This window comes from Melopsittacus undulatus, chromosome 6 (assembly GCF_012275295.1).
Source record: "Melopsittacus undulatus isolate bMelUnd1 chromosome 6, bMelUnd1.mat.Z, whole genome shotgun sequence".
NCBI classification, from domain to species: Eukaryota; Metazoa; Chordata; class Aves; order Psittaciformes; family Psittaculidae; genus Melopsittacus; species Melopsittacus undulatus.
The window spans coordinates 56,851,034-56,871,876 of record NC_047532.1 but is presented as its reverse complement, the minus strand read 5'-3'; the positions used below and the strand labels follow the sequence as shown (position 1 = coordinate 56,871,876).

General features: G+C 43.7%; 1 protein-coding gene across 1 annotated transcript in view; it reads left to right on the top strand.

The window, feature by feature from the left end:
* Nucleotides 1-988: 988 nt before the first annotated feature.
* The window catches only part of DGKD (diacylglycerol kinase delta), a 59,957-nt gene continuing 40,102 nt past the window's right edge, over nt 989-20,843 (top strand). The window contains exons 1-3 of the mRNA XM_031043653.2: nt 989-1,052; nt 16,462-16,572; nt 17,188-17,268. Coding sequence (XP_030899513.2) covers nt 16,480-16,572; nt 17,188-17,268 — 174 coding nt within the window. The 5' untranslated portion in view covers nt 989-1,052; nt 16,462-16,479. The remainder of the gene's footprint in view (nt 1,053-16,461; nt 16,573-17,187; nt 17,269-20,843) is intronic.

Genomic DNA, 20,843 nt, shown 5'->3' with positions numbered 1-20,843 from the left:
TTCTTCTGGTTCCGATGTTGCATTGATCTTCCACCAAGTCAGACCTGTAGCCTGCTGCCCCTATTTACAGCTGGGGGAGAGTGATCCAATTTCCTGACCTTCTGCCTTTGATGTGGTGGGACTCCATTTACAGAAAGCCTGCCAGCTCTGGGAGAGGGATGTGCTCTGGTAGCGATAGTATCTCTGAAACATACGTGGCCTCCGTGCTGTAGCTGTCTGCTGATGGACTGGTTTGGTGACAGATGCTTCCCCCAGAACATCTTCATGAAATCGCAGCTGAGATGCTCAGTAGTGTCCCATAGCTGCAGCTAATGCAATGTTACCTTATGGAACCCATGAGGAATGGTGTGGTGATCGGCCGAGTCAGGCAAGAGTGTTTCTCTACTGCAAAATACAGAGGCATTTTGGCTGCAGGAATCAGTTTTGGTGCTGTATGTGATTAAAAGGATGCGTGAAGTGGAGGAGTTGCAAAGTCCCTTTGTCTGCAGGAGGTTGGTACAGCAGGTCTTACCTAGGGAGAGGAGGATTTACCTACAGTGTTTTATTAAACGGAACAACTGCAGTACTGCAAACAACCCCTGTGCTCGCCACCTCCCCGACGTCAGAGCTGAAACCCATTTCTCTGGCTCCAAGCAATCACGGTGCGCTGGGGCAAAGCAGGGGCCGGTGTGAACAAGCTCGGGACCGTGTCGGTTCGCACCCTGTCGGGCTGCGTGGGTAGGGCCGGGGCCGCCGGCCTGCCTGGGCCCGCCCCGCTCCGCCTCAGCGGCTCTCCTCCGACCTGCGCCATTGGGCACGGCTCCCGCCAGGGGGCGCCGCAGCGACGGGACGGGCGAGCGGCTGCAGAGTGCGGCGGGAGGGGGCGCCGGCCGCGCCGCCCCGCACCGTGCAGCATGGCGGCGGCGGCGGGCGCAGAGCAGCCCCAGGCCGGGGCGGTCGCCGCCGCCAGCGCCGCGGCAGAGGAATCGTCGGACAGCGAGCCGGAGCAGGAGCCGGGCTCCCCGCAGAAACTCATCCGCAAAGTCTCTACGTCCGGGCAAATCCGCCAGAAGGTGCGTGCGGCGGGCGGGGGCCGCGGGCAGGGCCTCGGGCTCCGGCAGCGCTGCGGCCGGCTCTGCCTCTGCGTTTCTCAGCGCCGCCGCCTCCCCTCCCGCCCGGCAAGGCCTGCGCCTCCGCAGCGGAGAATGCCCGCCGGCGACCCCACTCCGCCCCTTTTGGAGTTGCCGAGGACCCCCCAGCCTCTCTCGGTTGCCTGCTGGGGAGCTCCTCCAGCCCGTCCCTCAGGGAGCTGCCGGCGATCCCTTCTCCACTCCCCCGCTTCTCAGGGACTTGCTGGCGACGCCCCGTTCCCCGCAGCCACCCCTCAAGGACCTGCCACCCATCACCTCACACATACCCTGTTTCTCCGGGACCTGCCCGCCATCCTCTCCCACAGCCCCCACCGCCCCTCACGGACTAGCCGTTTTCGCTCTCCCCCTTCCCCACCCGCCCCTCAGGGACATGCCGGCGACCCTTAACCCGCACCTCGGAAACCTGCTGACAATACCTTCCCCAGCAGTTCTTCAGGGACCTGCAAACCCACAAATGCTTCTCGGGGATCCCCGTACCTAACTGTTTCTCAGGTGCCTGTCAGTAGCTGCCCCCTAAATGCCCTTCAGTGTATGCCAGTGACCCCCTAACTTCGCTCGGGCTCTTGGAATTGCCCCCAGCCACCATGCAAGTAGCACTCCCAATCTACCTCTCTGGAGTCATGTAGGAACCTTCCCAAGAGCCCAGCTTAAGCCACCTTCTTCCCAGTGCCTAGGTTCAGACGTGCCAGGGAGCGTTTCTGTCTTAAGTGATCAGTGTGTCCAGGCTGAGCGGGACCCTGGCTTACCTCTTCCTTGCTTTCTTCCCCTGCACTGTTTTCTTGGAGTCATGGAAGTCAGATCTGAGCTGTCCTCTATTATCTCATATATCTGACATATTTGAGCTCTAAGGGCATTCCCAGGCCCTGAAGTTGTATCTCCTCCTTTTTCCCCATATCAGACTTGCCAGGGCTCCCCTCCTCACCTCCCTTTGCTTTCCCTGAAGGACCCTGTCACAAGCTCTCCCCCACTGCCACTTTCCTAACCCTCTTCCTGTGGCCCTGTTGGACGTTTCACAAGTCACTGTGTCAAAGTCAAAGCACTGGGGTTTGAAAGGTGCATCCCTCATGGTGGGTGCTTTCCTCAGCATCTTCCCATCCTTTTTATGGTTGCATCCCAGTTTTCCCTATCTTTTATTCTTGTATTTTTCCTTTCTGTAACCATATAGTCTCCTGTCTGGTCAGCAATCACAGCTGGTTAGTCTTTGCGCCCATCTTTTTTTGCCCTGCTTTGCCTCCCTGGTCAGGCGACAGTGTTTTCTACCTTGCTTCCCTGGGCTGAGTCAGGTTTTACCCCTTTGTGGCTCATTCTGGAACTATAATGCCATTTTGAGGGGCAGGAATGGTGTTCCGCAACTGCAACTACAGCTGTAGTTCCTCTGTATTGTTACTGTAACAGAAGATGTGAAGGTTTCCTTGAGCCTTAGGCTAGGAACCACCCACAGGGAGTTGCCCTGTTCTGTACTATTTTTATTACAGCTGCATGATTTTTCTTTGTAGCCATTAAAATCCTGTATAACTCTTGGATAGTTGTGTGATATGTGTCTTCTTAGAAATACCAGGTTAAGTTACTCTTGTGCCATCAGCTTCCTGGAGCATGGGCAAGCAGCTCTGTGGGTGCAGAAGGCTTGGTCAGTGCTGATGCTGCTAGCTCCATGTTGAGTATCTTGTATTCACAGTGAAAGAGAGTAAATATCTCTTCATGATGCAGTGCTGAAGGGTTATTCATAGGGATCTTTTTTTTTTATTTTGTTATTCTGCTGCTCGTCATTATTATGCTGCATCGATTCCAGGTCTGAAACCCTGTTGACAAAGTATGGTCATGCATGAGGACCGTGTGCTCGCTTCATTATGCATGGCAATGCTGCTTCCTCCATCTCTGCAGTGCTGCTGATGCTGTCACTCATGGATTTAAGTCACTGAGGGTCTGGGCTGTGTGAGTGAGACAGTTCTGTTGGCCACAACAGGAAACAGTGAAGCCCTCTACATGGGTTGGTGTGCATTGTATCGAGCAGATCTGAGCCATGCTGTAGCACCAGGTGACTTGCTCTAGTCTGCTGTGAAAAAAAATAAGCCTTTTGAGATCTTTTCTTGTGCACAGGGTGCTGAATATGAGAAATTTGTCTCGCTGGAGAGTAGATGAACCTTGTGATTTCTTAATACCACTTGTGATGGGGGTTCCATGTGGGAAAGGAGGAAAGATGCCATAGTCTGATTTTTATACCTACATGGTGGTGTCTGTCATAACAGCAAGGATAACTTTCTCAGTGCCAGAGCAGGGACTCCCACTTACAGTGAGACGTTAGAGATGCTAAGTTAAAGGTACATTGGATTTTACTTTTGTTAGAGTATACCAGAACATGTATTCATTTTTCTGCTTGTTTGCCCTGTTTTACATACTTCCTGCATCAGCATGGCTGGAAAAAGCCTAAAGCAGCCACTTGTACTATGTGGACATAAACATGTTAAGAGCAAGGATTATAAACAAATATTGTCTACAGCTATTAAGTCTTCTGTGTGTTAATCTGCAGAAGACCTTCTAAACTGTAAAATTTTCTGAGTAAGCCCAGTTATTGTGATATCAAGGATTGATCTGTTCTGTTGCTTGTTGATGTCTTTTTGTTTCATCATCTTTTCTGCATGCTGCTGCATGTATACTTCTTCGCAAGGAGCAAAAGCAACTTTGTGAGAAATCATTATTCTGATGAGAGTTTAAGGAGCTTGCTTCCTCTGTAAAAGCAGGCCTAATTCTGAATCTGTCTATTGAGTGACAGAGTGCACACTGTAACCTGCAGAAGCTGTTGGACAGGTCTGTCAGAGTGACAGTAAGAGATGCAGGCAGACTTTTACTGTGCCCTGAGGATATAAATCTCTTCTAACCAAATCTTCTGCTGTAGGTAGCTCAAGACTATGCCTGTAAGTACAGTTACATCACCATGGGTACCTACTCTTAGCACAGCTTGAGTGTGAAGTCAGCTGTACCCATGGAGTTCCTCAGAATTTACTCGTTTGTCAGTCATGTTGAAGATATGTTTTCCCTACTCTGGTCTTGTCATCTGTTGATTTTCAGGAAGCACTGTAAAATAAAGCTGCTTGCTTACAAGACCCTAAAACTTCCCTGAACTTGTTCCTGAGCCCACAAGTTGCCCAGGTGTGTTTGACTTAAATACGTTAGTGTGGTAGTACTGCGGGGCAAATACAGTTGTTTGGATGTATAGGCACTGTGACTTTGTCAAGCAGTGTCTGAAGGCAAATCATAGCTAATATCTGTTTAGCTGAAAAATCTGTCCCTTATGAAGATGGAGGGTGGGGGAAGGAGTAGCAAGAAGCTAAGTGTTTGGAAAGTGAAATGTACTATGTTGTAATGTTTTATAGTAATGTAGTAATATTTTTTGAGGAAGAGAAGAGAAATATGTTTAGTAGTCTCTTGATTATTATTCTGGGGAAAGAAGGATACCTTCTATGATCAGGTAGTAGACAGTCAACAGCTAGTGTAACTGCTGTCTTAGTTGGCAAAGAAGTAGAGGCTGCGTAGAGTGCCTGATCAGCCATTTTGAGACCTGTTAGACTTGTACCAGCATCAAGCTTCATAGTAAGGTGCATTTAGCCCCTCTCTTCATCTTAGGCTGGCATTGGTGCAGAAACTGTTGGTCAACTAAGATAAAGTACTTTTGAATGGATGGGAATTAGGAAAGAGGTGAAATAAAGTAAGGCAAAGATGATGTGTAAGGAGGAGCAACAGTTTCTAAGCTTCCACCTTCTAAGCTGTGTTCACAACTCAGCTGGAATCAGCTAAAGTGGTAATATCATCTCAGGTGTCACCTGGCATGGATGAAGACACAATAAGTCAGAGGTGGTCTTGTGAGAAGAGCGTGTGAAATGGAGGAGCACTGCACCTTCCATGAGCTCTGATGGTAACACATGCTTCCTCCTTTGAACTTGACCTTTCATTGCAAGCGTCAGGTTACAAGCCTCAGAAAGCAAGAGTGTGGATGAACAGGACATGTACTTGCTTCATTCATTAGTTAGTGTGATTTCCAGCGTGACAGCTTTGGTATGTTGAGGCCTCAGCTTGTTTACCAGGCAGGATTTCAGCGATGTCCTTGCGTGGCATCAGGAGGACTTCTTGTTTAGACTAATTCAGTCTAACCTCTGTTCACTTTTATGAGCAATTTCTATGTAATATTTTTAGGTTTTATAACCATTTATAAAAAGTTTTAAGGACAAGGTTGCAATATATATTTCAACAGAGTTGCAAACAGAGCAAGCAGCTTTCCAAACTTTCTGGGATACTGGAAGCTGCCTGGCTGCAGTAGCAGAGATATGTCAGGTTAATTTATATTATGAACAGCAGGATAAATTAACTGGTATTGAGCTTTATGCTGTGGTGGACAGACTTTGTTCAGTATCTAAACTAGCAAGTTTCCGATTTCTGTGCTATGCAGCAGTCTGTGGTATAGATAACTTTAGCGCTATGGGAGGTTGTGATTCTCTTTCTGATCAGAGGCTTTGAGGTCTAGGAGCCACCCTGAAGCATACAAGCAAGAAAAAACAGGAGGAAGCAAAATGTTTCTCCTCATTTTTGTGCAGGTTTCCAGAACAGACGAAATGAGTTCTGAAACATATGGTAGGCAGCATTAGCAACTGAGGAAAGCTCATTTTGATTCTTCTTGTATTGCCTAATGGATAAAAGTCCATTTTTATAGGTAAAGTAGTGTTATTTTTACTTCTGGAGGGCAAGTTCTGAGATGAGAGTGAGGAAATAGGGAAGTTTATTAGTTTGATACAAGTATTGAGAGAAGTGTTATGATAGGAAGCAACGCATTTCAGTGAAGAGACAATATGAAAGAGATATGCAACAAGTGAGGAGGCAATTTTCAGTAATATATAGCTTAATTCATGTTGTGGCTGTGGCATCTCCACTGAAATGTCAAAATGTCTGTCTGGTTTTGTTATGATGCCTTCTAACAGGGTGTCTAAAGAGGACATTTTAGGAGCTTCACATGGTGTAAATTGTAGTGGCTCATGCTTTAGTCCAGGTAGAAACTGGGAACTCATCACTTAAAGAGGTAGATAATCACTGCAAAAGAGAAGTTCTTGTGATTGAATTGAAACCGAACATCTTGAGCACAGGTTTTATGAGCGTGAATTTTCTTGGATTAACACCAAACATACTAGTTCCTTCTCTGTCACTACGGAAAAAGGGAGGATTTTAGGTCATGGTGTATTGATGCAAGAATGTTTCTGTCCCTTAATCTATGCTATGTTTTGCGTGCTCTTCAGTCTCACCTGTTCTGACAAAATTTGGGAGGCCTCCCAGTGCTGTTACCAGTGGTGTACTCTTAAGTTTTGCCTCACTGCTGGAGAGTTTTGGATGCTATGTGAAAGCAACAGCTGTTACTTCCTTTAAAAAAAACAAAACCCAACACATAAACCAACAAAACAAAGCACAAAACCACACACACTTGTAGCTTTTCTCATTCTTTCTAACTATAGTTCAGGTTCCTGGAACCAAAAAGCTAACATTAAACTGTTGCATGTTTTGAGAGCATGGATTTACTTAGACCACATTGCTAAAAAGTACATTGTCAGGCAAGTAACTGTTCTCTCAAATTAGAGACAAAAATAACGTGGGTATTAAAGGGTTTGGTTCTTTTTTAAAATAAAACTAAGTGAAATATTTAGAGTATTTCCTCCTACCTAAAATCTGTTGTTACCAAAAAATCATTGATATTTTACTTTGGAGGAGTACTGGATTGTGAATGAAAACTGTAGAATATCTATCTCAAGATTACCCGGTGAGAAACTCTAGTATACTATCCGAGACACTGCTTAACTTTACCTTCTTTAATTACGAGTCCAGTGGGATTCTTTCTAAAGTAGCAGATATACCTGCATACTTATGAGAACAGAAATAAAGACAGGTTTTTCTATTCTCCATTTCCTTGAAAGCTTAAAGTTTAGAATAGATAGTGGTACAGCATCATTGGAAATTTCAGGGCAAAATGCTGGCCCAAGTGAAAAGCACCTTCCTCTTGGAAATGTTTTTTAAAGGTTTCAAATGTACAAATGATTATTTAAAGGTATTTTTATTAACTCATTACTTAAACCATTTGTTCCCTTCTTTTTCCTTACTAAGTGGTTATTGCTGCTTGTTTCACTAAGAATTTATGTGTCTCTTAAAGAAACATGTTTCTGTTTGGTTCTGCAGACCTGTGGGACAGTTCAGCTTCAGGCAAATAGCTGAGGCAGCAGCACTGACCCATCTCATCTTTTGTGGTTCCGTATAGCATGCTTTATATAAAGCACTCCAGAAAGCAGTGAGCTTATTGTACATGCCTGGTTCAGTAGTGCTGCACCCCTGCAGAAGCAGGCCAGCACTTCTATAGGGTATGGTGCTTACTGTCTGGGCTACACATGGAAATGGAAGCAATTATACAGAGGAAGACATCCAAAGCCTGCTGCACTCCTGTCATCCAGAGCGGAAAAAAAGTGGCTTGTCTGGTTAAAACATTACAACTGTTAAGTTTGGTAGTTGATTAGTAGGTGATTACTCAGTCTGGGTTTGGAGAAAATCTTTCCTCACAGTGTAGTTGCTATGTTAGAAAGTTTTATATCTGATCCCTATTCTAATGTTGTGGTTTGCTTTTTTGAAGAAGTTAATACTGTCTTCCTTACGTAATCTTTGCATCAAGCATATTGTGTTTCAGTCTTGCAAGTTTTAATCAATTTAGCTAGGTAATATCCTAGCAGGGAGAGGTGATATCATCTCAGTTTCCCATACAGGGAATTGAGATGCATGCTGTTTGTATCATGTACACAAAATCACATAGAACATCCCCAGGTGAGCTGGGCACTGAGGCAAGTATCACAAGCTTTGGGGTAATGTCTTGACCTGGGGGACAGCTGCCTTTGCTGGGTCTTGAAAGACAAGAGTGTGGCTGATAAAATAGTGTGTTTCTTCTCCTTTGCGACAATTCTATCTCTTTTTAAGTGAAGAGTTTCCAGTTTCTACTTGGGCTAAAGCATGAGCTGGTATTCTTTGCTTTTCAGTCTGCTCTCTGCCAAAGCAAGTCAGAGCTGTCTTTCAGAAGGTGTAGATCTGTCACTGAGAACTTATTAGAAATTAGTATTATACAAACTCACACCAGCCCCTTGTGTTCTTTTTAGCTGAAAGTTAACAAAACGGTGTTCCCAGGGTTGTGCTGATCTTCCTTGTTGTTGCTGGTGCTGACCAAGATGTCTTGGCGTGGTCAAAGGTATTTGCAGGACATTAAAACAGGGAAAATGCAAAAACAAATTAAAAACTTTGGAGTATCCTTTAAAAACTATGTTAAATGGATGAGGAAAAAAAAAACTTGCAAGCATAGGTTGTTTAATACATAAATATGGAAAATCTGATAATGCCAATTGTTACAGATGAGATAAAAATAAATTCTAAGATACCTTAAGTATTAATTAAATGGCCAAAGGCCAGAAGTTGCTTTCTGCTCTCAATAGTGTAATCCCATTGGAATACCAGTTGGTGTAAAAGGATCAGGATTTGGCCCTGCATCTACCAGCCACTACCAAATAAGGCTTCTTGCAGAATTCCGTAGCAGAGTTGATGGGAATCCAGACACAGTGGGAGGAAGCTTTCTCCCAGCCTCCTCGACACAAGAGCAAAGGATTTAGTTTTCTTCCTCAAGGTATAACTTTTACTTTCCCATGTCCTGAAGTCCTCGTACCAGTACTTTCTGCTGGCTTTTCCTTCCTACTTGGCCAAGATCTCCATGACATTTAGCAGAATGGGAAGGATGGGGTGGTTATGATTGCAAGGATGAGATCTACAGCTGTATTCTGGATGTGCTTTCCCTTATGTTCACTATTCTTTGAATAGCTCTGATCTCGCCTTCCCAGCCCGATACGCTCGTATCAAATGGCCCTGACAGGCTGCTATGGTAAGTCTCTGCCTCATTCTACCTGCCTGTGAAGTGGATGGGTGGGCTTAGATGGGCAGTGGTATTTTTTGATAATAACTTGTCTCTCTCTGAACGCATAAGAGTATTACTTAAGCTCTGGTGGTACAGACTGCAGCATTAGAGGGTTCTGTGTACGGTGCTGTGATTTGATATGAGATTATATTGCTGTGTTTCAGTGGCAAAGCCCTGTGCTTCTGAGCTAGTATAGGGGATTCCGTGGTGGTGGTGCATAGCTATGTGCCAGAAATGGCTTGGATATGAAGGTTTCACAGCAGGCAAAGTGTTTTGACATTTTTTGTGTGTGGGGAAAATGCCCCAAGGAAGGGATGTAGTTGTGCATGTGTAATTTGAGATGGTATAAAAAATAGCAGCATATTTTCATGTTTATACTTTAAATGCATAAAGCTCATGTTTAATTAGTACTCTTTAAAATTTTACTCTGTTCCGAAGTTTACAAGTAGCTTTTAAACTGTTGCTTTTTTTGGTTTGGTTATCTCTTTGGATGTATTTGAGCCCTTATCATCCAGCTTTGCTATAGTCTGCTGGGATGACCTGAGCTTTGTGCTCAGTTCCTCTCTTGTGATAAATGTGCTTGGGAAGTATGCCCAGAGCCTATGGAAAGCATACTCTGAGGGCTTTAAGCAGTTAACGTGCCAGGAGTTGTCCAGCTACTAACTCATCCTGAATCAGTGTGCTGGTGTGGTTTTCATTCTCTCTTCTAAGTAGCTGACTAGAGTATTCATCTATTTTAAGTACTTCATTTGGAGCTCTCTAACTGAGCTTATTTTACCAGGGAACTGCATGATGATATGCTGGTATGTTGTATTTCCTTTCCCATATATGTGCAACCTTTCTGTGTGCTTTCAAATTTGTTTTTCTTTGTTAATTTGTTCACTTTAAGTCTGTGGGTGCTTCTTCCTTTTAGAAAGAAGAGAATCATTCACAATAGTAGCAGCTGAACAGGATATCGAAAAGAAGCTGCTTCAAAGACCTGCTCTTTTCTTACTGGCTGCAGCATTAACTAGTGAAGAATAAAGTGTATTTGTTTCTCTGTGCCAAGGTAGATTCTAACTCAAGCTGTTTCAGTATTTTTTTGATGCAAACTGTTTTTCACTGCTGATCTGGGGAGTAAGCTTCATTTCCTGTTTCAGTGACATCTCAGATATGCTATCAGCAGCTTGCTGCACTCTGTTCTGGATTCTGCTTGTCTTAGTAGTTGCAGAGAGGCTGCACTGAGCAGTCAGCCAAAGCTTCTGGCTGGTCTCTCACTGAGTATGCAGAGTCCAGCTCTATCAGCAAAGCTGGAAGTTAGAAAAGAGGATGGATTGGGAGGAGGGTTGTTTGGGGAGATTTTGCAGGCTTCCCATGTGCTGGGACCTGACATGGGTGCTTCCCAGTTTATAAAACATAGGTTATTAAAACAAAATGGTGTCAAACAACTTACACTAAAAGCCTAGACAGTACCCCCTTCATCAATGGAGAGTTCTGCTCCTGTTCATTGACTGGCAGCCCTAGCTTCTACTTTGACATTGATTCCAGTGGCTGACCTCTGATTTTCTTTCTTTTTTCCCCTCTTCTGGAGTCCTTTTGTTACTGTGAATACACATAATAGCTTGTCTTTTTGATACCAGTGGAAGAAACATTTATGCAATTTTCACTTTTGCGAAAGGCAAGTGCATTCAATGTAGAATTCCCAAACAGGGCTACATAACCTGTGTAGTCCTAATTCCTTGTGCTCCCCTATGGATCTGTATAGCAGTCTGTGTGTCCCATACTTAGAGTTGCTTTGCTGATCCAGATTTCCCCCCTCCAAGCTTCCTGGAGTTAATTTCCAGGGTGTGACCACTGTCTGGTGGAAGGATGTTGCTCTCCGATTAGCTTGTTAACCCCTAGCCTTTTGACCTTTCATGTCTTACTCTGTGGAGTTGTTTAGATTTATTCCTGTAGTTTCTGTGTTGGATGTACTGTATTTCATTTGATTTTTAAATAATTATTAGTTCCGTATTTGTGACCACAAAGAGCTTTTATTGAACCAGCTACTAAAACTCTTTTACCCACAGCAAGGTAGAGCACTCCTGATTTGTACCTGCTCCAACATGGCAGGATGCTGCCATGTTGCCATGTTTAAGTGACTGCAGATCTACTCGTGTCTTGTATGTCATGCTTACCTGAAGTCATTGACTGGATGAGGTTGCTGGGTGTCTGGGGATCAGCTGCCTGTAAAATTCCATAGTAAACATGTATAGAGATAGTCAATTCTGCATATGCTTTTCAATTTGTTTTCTCCTTTTCTGTGCATTTGGTGCTTTCTTTAGGCAGTTATTTCTTGTTTGGCATCAGCACCCTGCTCAAAGTTTTATAGTATGTACAAATAAAAATAGGCTGTGCCCTGAAGTTTTTACATTCTGAAGACACATGGAAAACAGAAATCCAGATGCCGAGGATTTTGGTGTTTGGATTCTTTAATGGCTGTTTAGATAGATTTGAATGGTTTTCCTTGTACACAGTTCTTTTTCTACATTGGAAAGAAGCACCAGTGGATCAAACTTTGTGTTTCAGATATGCTGCACTGAGTAACTGCCCCTAAGAATATGTCATTATCTCAGTTGTAAAATAGGTTGCATTGTTCTTCCTCTGTCTATATTGAATACAGTTTGGAGCCTCCCTGTGCCAAAGGCCTCTTGTCAGCTTGGGTATGGTTGAGAGTTGTCTTTGCTCTGCTAATAGGGTCTTGTTTACCAGACTAGGAAGTTGGTTCTATCAAGAGCCGTACTTCCACATGGAGGTAAGAGGCTTAAGCTTCAGGAAGGAATGAGCTACTCCTGTGTTGCACACAGTGAGCAGTACTACATACAGGAGAACAAGGGATGCGGTCTGAAAGTAGCTGAAATCTGATGTGATTGTTCTTAACTTCCTGCTAGAATCATTCAGTTTATCAGTATAGAAAGCATTTAATCTGTGTAGGTTGGTGGGCTGATCTCCTGATGTGGGTTATTGGGTATAGAGACTCCTCTGACAAGTAATGCTGAAAAAAATACAACTCTGTCTTGCTGGTTTTGTGAATGACTACTGTTAATCATTTGGCTTCTTATTCTTATGAGGTGGGACTGTGTGAAAGGGAAGCAGTTAATCACAAGCCTCTCCCTGTATTAAGTCCTTATATAAATCCTCTGAGTTGTTTGAAACCATTCCCATTGAGGTCAGTGGCAAAACTTTTCTTTCATCATGTCAGGATTAGGCCTAAACCCTGCCTTTTTTTTGACAGGAGAAATCCGAGAACATATTATTTCTCTTCCTAAATATCAAGTCTTAAAAGGGGATGAGTTGGGGGAGGGTTGTGTGTGGCTCACCCTGAACTGAACTTTTTTCTGCAGGAAGTTGCTTTTCTTCAAGGCCAAATAGTGAAATACTAGAAATTTCCTAAGCCCTGCCTTTCAGCTGTCTAATCATATTCTTTGCAGAGATGCTTAGGACTCTCTGCTGTGTGCTGTGGTGCTTTAAATTGTCAGTTTGCTCAGTAACCTTTTTTTACACTGATTTTTAATGTGATAAAAGGTGGTCGTTATTGAAACTAGTCGCACATCATTTTAAGCTTGATCCAAGTTGTCTGCCCATGGAGTGCCGTGCCACAGGACACACCGTGCTGGAGATAAGTGTAGCTGGATAGAAGGCAGTCTGGATAGTTTCATCACAAACAATTTTTGTATTTACCCTTGATAGGATGCACATAATGAAACCTCTGATGTTTCAGGGCAGCAGCTTTTCCTGCAGGATTCAGTGTATGCCACTAAAAATAGATTTAATTCTCTTTATTTGTGTTATGGGAGAAGTAATTTCACTTTTGTCTTGATGATTTACATGCCTGGTAATCTGATCAGAGAGATCTTAAATTAAAAAGGCTACAGAGAGGCTGGTGAGCAGAAATAACTGTTCAGCTCCCCCCTTCTCTTTTATTTGCTGTCACTGCTGTCAGGTCCTTACCCAAGTTAATTCTCTTCAGCTGCATTCCTCTTCAAGTAGCAAGTCCTTTGGCTGTAAAATTAAAACAGAGGAGGAGAAAGGCAGCAATGTCTGAATCATTTTATAAAGTCATCTTGATCTTATCTCCAGCTCTTTCCGCCCAAACCCACCAAACTCTTTACTGAGCTGAGTGCCTATAAATAGAACAGCCGCTCTGGTGCGGAGATGGGCAGCTCTGAACCAGAGGCTTGTTTTCTCTGAGCAGTGTGTGCATGCGAGAGCTTGCTTCTCACTGGTCTTTCATGTCTGAGTTATGTAGCTGTGAGGTTTTCTATAGACAGAGTCCGGCAAATGACATAAACTGCAGCTTAGGGAGGGGCAAGGTGACCTCTGGGATCATTGCCTTTTGGTTATTAAAAAAAAGAGGGTTCTGTTTTAAAAGAGGAATGGAGGAATGCATGTCTTGTGCAGAGGTGAGTGAGCCCTACTGAGGTGCGGGGAGCTGAGCAGGGCAGGTGGGAGCTGAGGCAAGCAGAGGTATCATTCTGCTGGGAGTTACTGTTCTGGTGGGCTGGGCAGGAGTTCAAGTGGCCAGAGCGCTTCTGACTGAGCCTGGGGAATGCTGAGCTCTGGCTGACCCCAGTTTAAGCATATCTGAATAGGCAGAGCTCTGAAACCTCCTGCAAGTTGTTATTTTTTGATCAGACTCCTGGCTGACCTGATATCTTTGGGCTTTGCATTCTGGGAGTCTTCCCCAGGATTTTTAATTCCTCTCAGACTTTGGGTCAGGGCTTTGCAGAGTTCAATGGCTACTTTTCCCTGTCTCGTTTCTAAATTTTATATGCTTTTGGTCAAGAATGTTCTGTCTTAATCTGGAAAATCTGTTGCTACTGTCCCATTTTCTTCCCTTCAGAAAGAACTGCAGAAATGTGTGATTTCTTTAGCATGGTGATTTAGACGCTGTTGCTTTGCATTTTGCTTTCATACTCAGGTGCTGGAGGATAAAGTAACTCATCAGAAAGACAGACACACACATATGCATATTCTAGCAGGACTCCACAGAGTTAGTAGTGCTGTTTGTTCTACTTGGCAGATGGGAGGTGGGTACACACAGAGTGAAAATAGCTTAACTGGGGTCTTGCAAAAAGTCCAAGGCAGAGTAGGAACCTGAATGCAGATGGTTTCTGGTTCCAGATGATTGCCTTCAGCTCAGGCTCGCCTTCAGGGTCATTTCCACAAGGGATGCTGTTGGGTCAGTCTTTCAACTCAATTTTCTTTTACACTGAAGCTTCAGATTAAGATCATGGCCGAGTTTCATATTCTTTGCATGGCACCAGCTCTACGTTAGTTTAACATCCTCTTTTTGGGTATAGCTATATAGTGTGTTTGACTTCTGGACCCAAGAGCTTCTCCCAGATGCCTTATGGCATCTTAAGAGTGTATTCCTACTGTTCTATCCCTGCTGTGACTTGTGGAAGATGTGTACCCAGATGTCTTTCAGAGTCTGGGAAGCTGATGCAGGAGGTGGCCATTTTTTTATATGAGCTTAGTCATTGATCTTCCATTTTCATGATCTCTTTTCATTTTGCTGGAAATACTGTGGAGTTTGGTGGTTCCTGGTTGAACCACGCACACTGAGCTGGTGTTTGTCTGAGCACTGACAGGTATTCTTGCCAGAGTGCAGGTGGCTTTGTGAAACAGAACACTGGGAAATGGTGAGATTTGATGTTCGCTAGCCTCAGAGCTGGCCAGGTCCCAGCCTCCCAAGGTAGATGAAGCTTCTTTTGGAGGAGACAGGGGAGCTGTCACCCTTGTCTCTTTCCCAGCACAGTGGAGGAAGGTAAATAGTGGCTCCTATGGCTGGCAGCTCTCTTTCAAATGCAGAGGTATGCAGGAGCCCACTCCTTTCCAGCTGAGTTGGGAGCAGGGGAATCACCATGCTGGTCCAGGCCCTATGATCTCTCAGGCCAGTTTGAGGACAGCTCAGTGGAGCAAGAGAGAAGCATGTATTGTCAGATGGATGTTTCTTCTTGGAGTCAGCATTTTTTTCCCAGTGCTTTTTGAGGAAACTTAGCTTGGCAAGGGCCAGTGTGTGTGGAAAGTATTAAAATCTGCAGCTGTTTCAGAAAGGAAAGACCCACATTAGAAATATGTATAGCATTTTTAAAGCAAGCTTAGTGCCCTGGAAAGGATTTCTAAAATGAACTAAACCCTGTGGATCAGTAAGAGTATTTATTTTGTGCACTGCAGTAGCTTGGCACTGTACATTTAGCACTGTGTTTGTGAATTGATAATCATCAGTGACCTGACTGTTACAAACCTGAGCTCCACTGAGACCTCTGGTATGTTAAAGCTGTGTAATTTTCCTGGCATCAAGATACAGAATAACCTGTCTTACAAGATTGTTGGACCGTTTGTTTCTTGTGTTTTCACTGTGTGTTTATCGCATTGGGCTCTCTCAGCAAGAAGCGGGTTCCTGGGAGCTGTTTCTTGGGGAGAAAAGTAGGTATCTTGTGTTTCTGAGGCATGACTTAACACCCTTTCCAGTTCCTAGGCAATACCCTCAGTTAGTAATTTGCGGCTGAACCCTCAGCTCTGACTTTTGTCTTTCTAAGCTGCATTTTTTGAGATTATTTTCATGTAGCTATTCCAGCGAAGGAATCAAATCTATTTGATGAAGTAGAATGAAGTGCATGTGGATGAGATACATACCCCTAGGTATGCATAGTATGTGAGCAAGCATATGGGACTGTGTATGCTGGTATGTCAACCTAGTTATAAAGCAGTTAAAGGGGGAAAAAAGAGGCAGTGTGTGTAGACAGTTTTGGCACGGCAGCCCTGGGAAATGGCTGCCAGCCAGAGAGTGCTGAGGCTGGGCCAAGACTATCTGAAGAATACCAAATGCTGAAGTTGGATATAGCTCCTTCTTCACACTAGTTTCACTCTACCCTGTGGGCCTGTAGCTTGCCAGCTCTGTGCCAGGTAGATGCTGATAATTTTGCAAGGCAGAGCTGGAGATAGGGACAGATATACTGTGGTGTGTGTGTGTGTAATTAAATGCCTCTTAAAGGCTCAGTTACCCACAACTGAAATCTGACCACAGCAAGTTTAACTGTTGCACTCCCTGAGTCCTTGTTAGACTTTGAAATGCTCATTCAGTCATGAGTTCTTTATCTTGTTTTGGTGTTAACACTGGAGATGAAGATAAAACTGCACCCAGTGTGGGCTGTGCACTGTATGGTTTGATCTTAAACTTGCTCACTTTTGGTAGTGAATTTGTTAAGCATTTCCAGCAGAGGGCACTAAGATTATTGATCTCACGATTCAGTCTTCTTTGGTACCGGTTATGTAGAGGGAAGCATAAAAGATGCCTGTCAGTAAAATATGTGCTTCACTCCTCTCCTTGTTTTGTAGACTATCATAAAAGAGGGGATGCTGATGAAACAGACCAGCTCCTTCCAGCGCTGGAAGAGACGATATTTTAAGCTGCGGGGACGAACTCTCTACTATGCAAAAACTGCTAAGGTAAAGTCTTGATGATACATGAATCCAAGGAAAGGAAGTTAGTTGTGGGAGCTTTGGAGGCAGATGGTTGTCTGTGAGAAGGCAGCCCTCAATAGGTGGAAGAGCACTGCTGTTTAAGCACCTGTCTTCAGGCTTTATAGTTACTAGAAGATCACCGTGTCTTGCCTCATTCTTAGAAATCTTTGAGTTTTAAGTAAAGCATCATGTGGACATGTGATACTGATCTTCTGATCTTCCGTTCCCCCTCCACCCCCCCATTTTAGTAGGGAATGGGCTCTGAATCAATAGAAACTGACAAAGAAAGGGAAAAATGTGAATGAAAAGAGTTCTTGATATAAGTATGGCTCTTTTCACAAGAACAAAGCCTACTTTTTTAAAAAATTCTGTAATAAAAATAAAGTTGCCACGTTCACTGACTGAAGACAGGCAGGTGTGAGCCCCAGTGTATGTAACTAGATATCCAAGTCTTTCATGTGTTGGTGCTGGGTTTTTCCTTCAGATTACATACGGTTGTGACGGAGTCTGCCAGGCAGGCATACAAGCATGTCCCTTTAAGTGTGCTGCTTCTATGCTGGATTCAATAATTCATTGGGGTTTTGAATTTTTTCTTTCCAGTCCATTATTTTTGATGAGGTGGATCTGACTGATGCCAGTGTGGCAGAATCCAGCACTAAGAATGTCAACAACAGCTTCACGGTAGGCTTTTTTGCATTATTTTCTATTCTTGCATCTTTTCCCCATGTCTCTTCTGCAGAGCTTAAAAACATCTGAACAATCTTTGCAGCATCTTTCACTAAAAAAAGCTACTTGTTTTTCCTCATAACATCGTAATTCATCTCCATGCATGTGAGAAATACCATGGGTTACTACGTATAGTGCTAAAACTTTGCATTCAGGTATTTTCTTAACTATAAGGTAGGAGGATTTGGTACAATCCGTTTATGCAGTGGGACAGAAAAATTTGTTCTGCGGAGGGAATTGGGGGTGATACTGATGTTTATGCTGGAGATCTTCCTAAAGGAATTTAGTTTTCCCTTCAGGCCTTAAAATATGTAAACTTTTTTCTCTGACTTTATTTGTGTGTGGCAGTATGTGTATTTATATATGCACACTATATATAGTGGCAAAGCAAAAGGAGGAACAAAAGTCATAGAGAAATAACTGTAGAATTGATTTAGAATACTTGCTAGGTGTGTAGTATGATTGGAAATGTCATGGTGTCACTGTTTAATTTTCTCCAGCCTTAGTAACTGGGAGAAAAAATGTATTGCTGAGGTGCAGGTGTTCCACAATCTCCATTTTGGGGGAAATGCCTGGCGCACAGAAAAAAGCTTTTAACAGCCATGCAGGGTGAGTGTCAAGCAGCAGCATGAGCTTTGGAATTGGCTAATGGCAGTAACCTTCATGCAGCCTCTGAAGAGCTCGAAAGGGAGCAAAGAGGAGAGTGTGGAGAAAAGAAGCAGCAAAGTGAAGGCGGAAGCAGTCCAGGTGGAGAGAGGAGGCTGATACTGTAGGTTGGTGACCTGCAGGTGGTGACCAAGGCTGACTCAAGGTGACTCAAGTGTGCCTTGAGTTACTGCTTTAAACATCTGGCAAAGGGTGTTTCTGTTACACAGCTGTAGCTTTTTGCTTTGCAGTACCTGTGCAAAGTGGCTATGGTGCCCAACCTATGTTCAAATGAAATCTCAGCACTTACTCAAAGTTTGAAAACACTTTCTGCATCCATAATTGGACATATAGGAGACACATTTGGATCTCATAGTGAGTGTAATAAGGTGTCAGTGTGTGTGCACAGAGAGAAGGATTCCGCAATGATTTCAATAAGGGATTGCATTTTCAAGTATTTGAAGTTATTTACCTGGAAATAAAGATTTTTTTTTTCTTGGGTCTTACTTCAGTTGTCCCATATGCAAACAAAGACTGAATTTTCAGGTTACTTTTTTGCTTATTATTATAGCTGGGAGAGATCTAATCTCTATCAGGCATACTGTGTAGGGACAGGAAGAAATAGTGTGTTTGCTCTCTGATTGCCCCATCTGAGTTCAACAATGAAGAGTTATTTCCATGCTTATGGTATCAGGCTCTGCCTTCCCTAGGGTGTAAAAAGTATATGATTACTTTGATGCTCAAGTAGCAATCAGAGTTTGCACTGTCTCCAGCTGATCACTATATAATGGGGCTCAGGTAAACTTTAATTGAAACATCTCTCCTCTTAATTTCTATCAACTTTTTCTGTCATGGCCTGCAGAGGGGTTTGACTGTGATTTACCATAAGCTATAAAATTACTTAGAAAATCAGAAGGTTGCCTTGTCTTGCTGCTGTTTGATCTGCCACATCACTGCCATCAGTGCTTTGGATTCCTTGCAGTCTTGCCATTTCCTCTTGGTTTTCTTTGAGAGCACTCTGTTTTCCCCTGTATCCCCCCAGCTTGGTTATTTTCTAAAAATCAATGTTCTCTCATGCTTTTAATGCTTTTTATCTGTTTCGGATCAGTGGGACTTACTGAACTTTCATCCTAAACCAAAAACTTCCAACATTTAGTGTTGTATAGCAGAGAGAGTTATTCTGGAGTTTTAAGTGTTCTGGTTTTCTTTTTGTTTCTGTGTTTTCTTCAATGGAGACTGGTGGGTTTGGATTTATGAAAGAGTGGTTGCTTTCTGAGGAAGCTCATCCTCTGTCCAGGCATCAGTACTGCTTAACGTATAGATTTTGAAGGTCAGGTTGTGTTAATGACACTTGTGAAGTACTAACAGAAGAGGTGGAAAGCCAACACTAGATAAACCACTCCAGAGGAGCAGTGTGGATCCAACACAAAGAGATAATAAGGGTGACCAGTCAGAGGAGAAACTGATGAAAAGAACAGTACATGGAGAGACAGCACTATGAGAGAAAAAAAACAGAGCATGAAGCCAACAAAGGTTATATCACATAAATAGAGGAATAAAGGTTAAAAATACAGCTGTCAGTAAGCCTTTTACGTAGGACATAAGTCTGACAGCTGATTTGTTTGCTGTTAGCAGACAGGAGAGGAAGAAAAGTGAGTATTACAACACCAACCTCTTTCTCTAAAAAGAAGAGTGTGTAATACAGGTTCCACTGTTGTTTACTTAGTTGATCTTGCATAGATTCCTTCAGTAAGTGTATCCTGTTTGGGGACAGTTTTCAGGACTGCTACGCAGAGTTAATGGATATGTGACTATAGAATGGGCTGGGAGTATGTGACTAGGGACATCTTTGAGCTTAGGATGTCATAGAGCTCTGTCCGCTGAGAGGTATAAGGAAAATCTTTATGTTTAGCTATTGTTCCTTTAATTCAGGTCAGGCAGAGTAGCTGCAGTTATTTAGCAGGAAGCCTCTGGGAACAAATCAGATAGGAGTCCCATGCCAGGCTCTCTTCTTTCAGGAAGACTGTAGGTGTAATATTTGTTGCTTCTGTCACATCTCTGCCACTGGTGCCCTTCCAAGTCATCTATCTAGAAGGTAAATTATTTTGGGATGTCTGGGCTGTAAGTAGCTGGTTCTTTCCATGTATGGTCCCTTAGTAGCTGGTGCATAGATGTCTCACCAGTGGAGGTTCCCAGGGCTGCTGTCTTTCACAGCACCTTAGAGAGGATCTGCTGGGGTACAAACACAACCATCACAGAGTCACAAAATTGTGAGTGTTGGAAGGGACCTCTGGAGATCATCTAGTCCAACCCCCTGCCAGGGCAGGGTCATGTTGAGCATGCTACACAGGAACGTGCCCAGGCGGATGTTGAATGACTCCAGTCTGGAGAGCCCAGGGAGACTCCACGACTCCCTGGCCAGCCTGGTCCAGTGCGCTGCCACCCTCAACATAAATAAGTTCTTCCTCATTTTGAGGTGATATCCTTGTGGTTTAGTCTGTGGCCATTGCTCCTCATTCTGTCACTGAGCACCACTGAGAAGAGTCTGGCACCATCCTCTTGGCACCTGCCTTTGAGATATTATATGCATTAATGATAACCATGTTATCCTGGTACTTCAGACCCATTTATTTCAAAGATAGTGATCGTCTTCTAGCCTGGATTCTTGCTATTGATGTGTGCCTACATTTGTACTCCTTATGGAAAGAGAGATCAGCAGCATTGGATGGGTGAGGTCAAAGTCTGACCCTGACTTCTGAACAGAGCTTTCCCAGCCACACCCTGTGATTTCTGAAAAGCAGACGATTTGGGATCACATGAGTGCCCTGGGTCTTCCCAAAGAGTCTTCAGCTGTTTTCATGAGCAGTTTTTTCTTGGACAGTGCA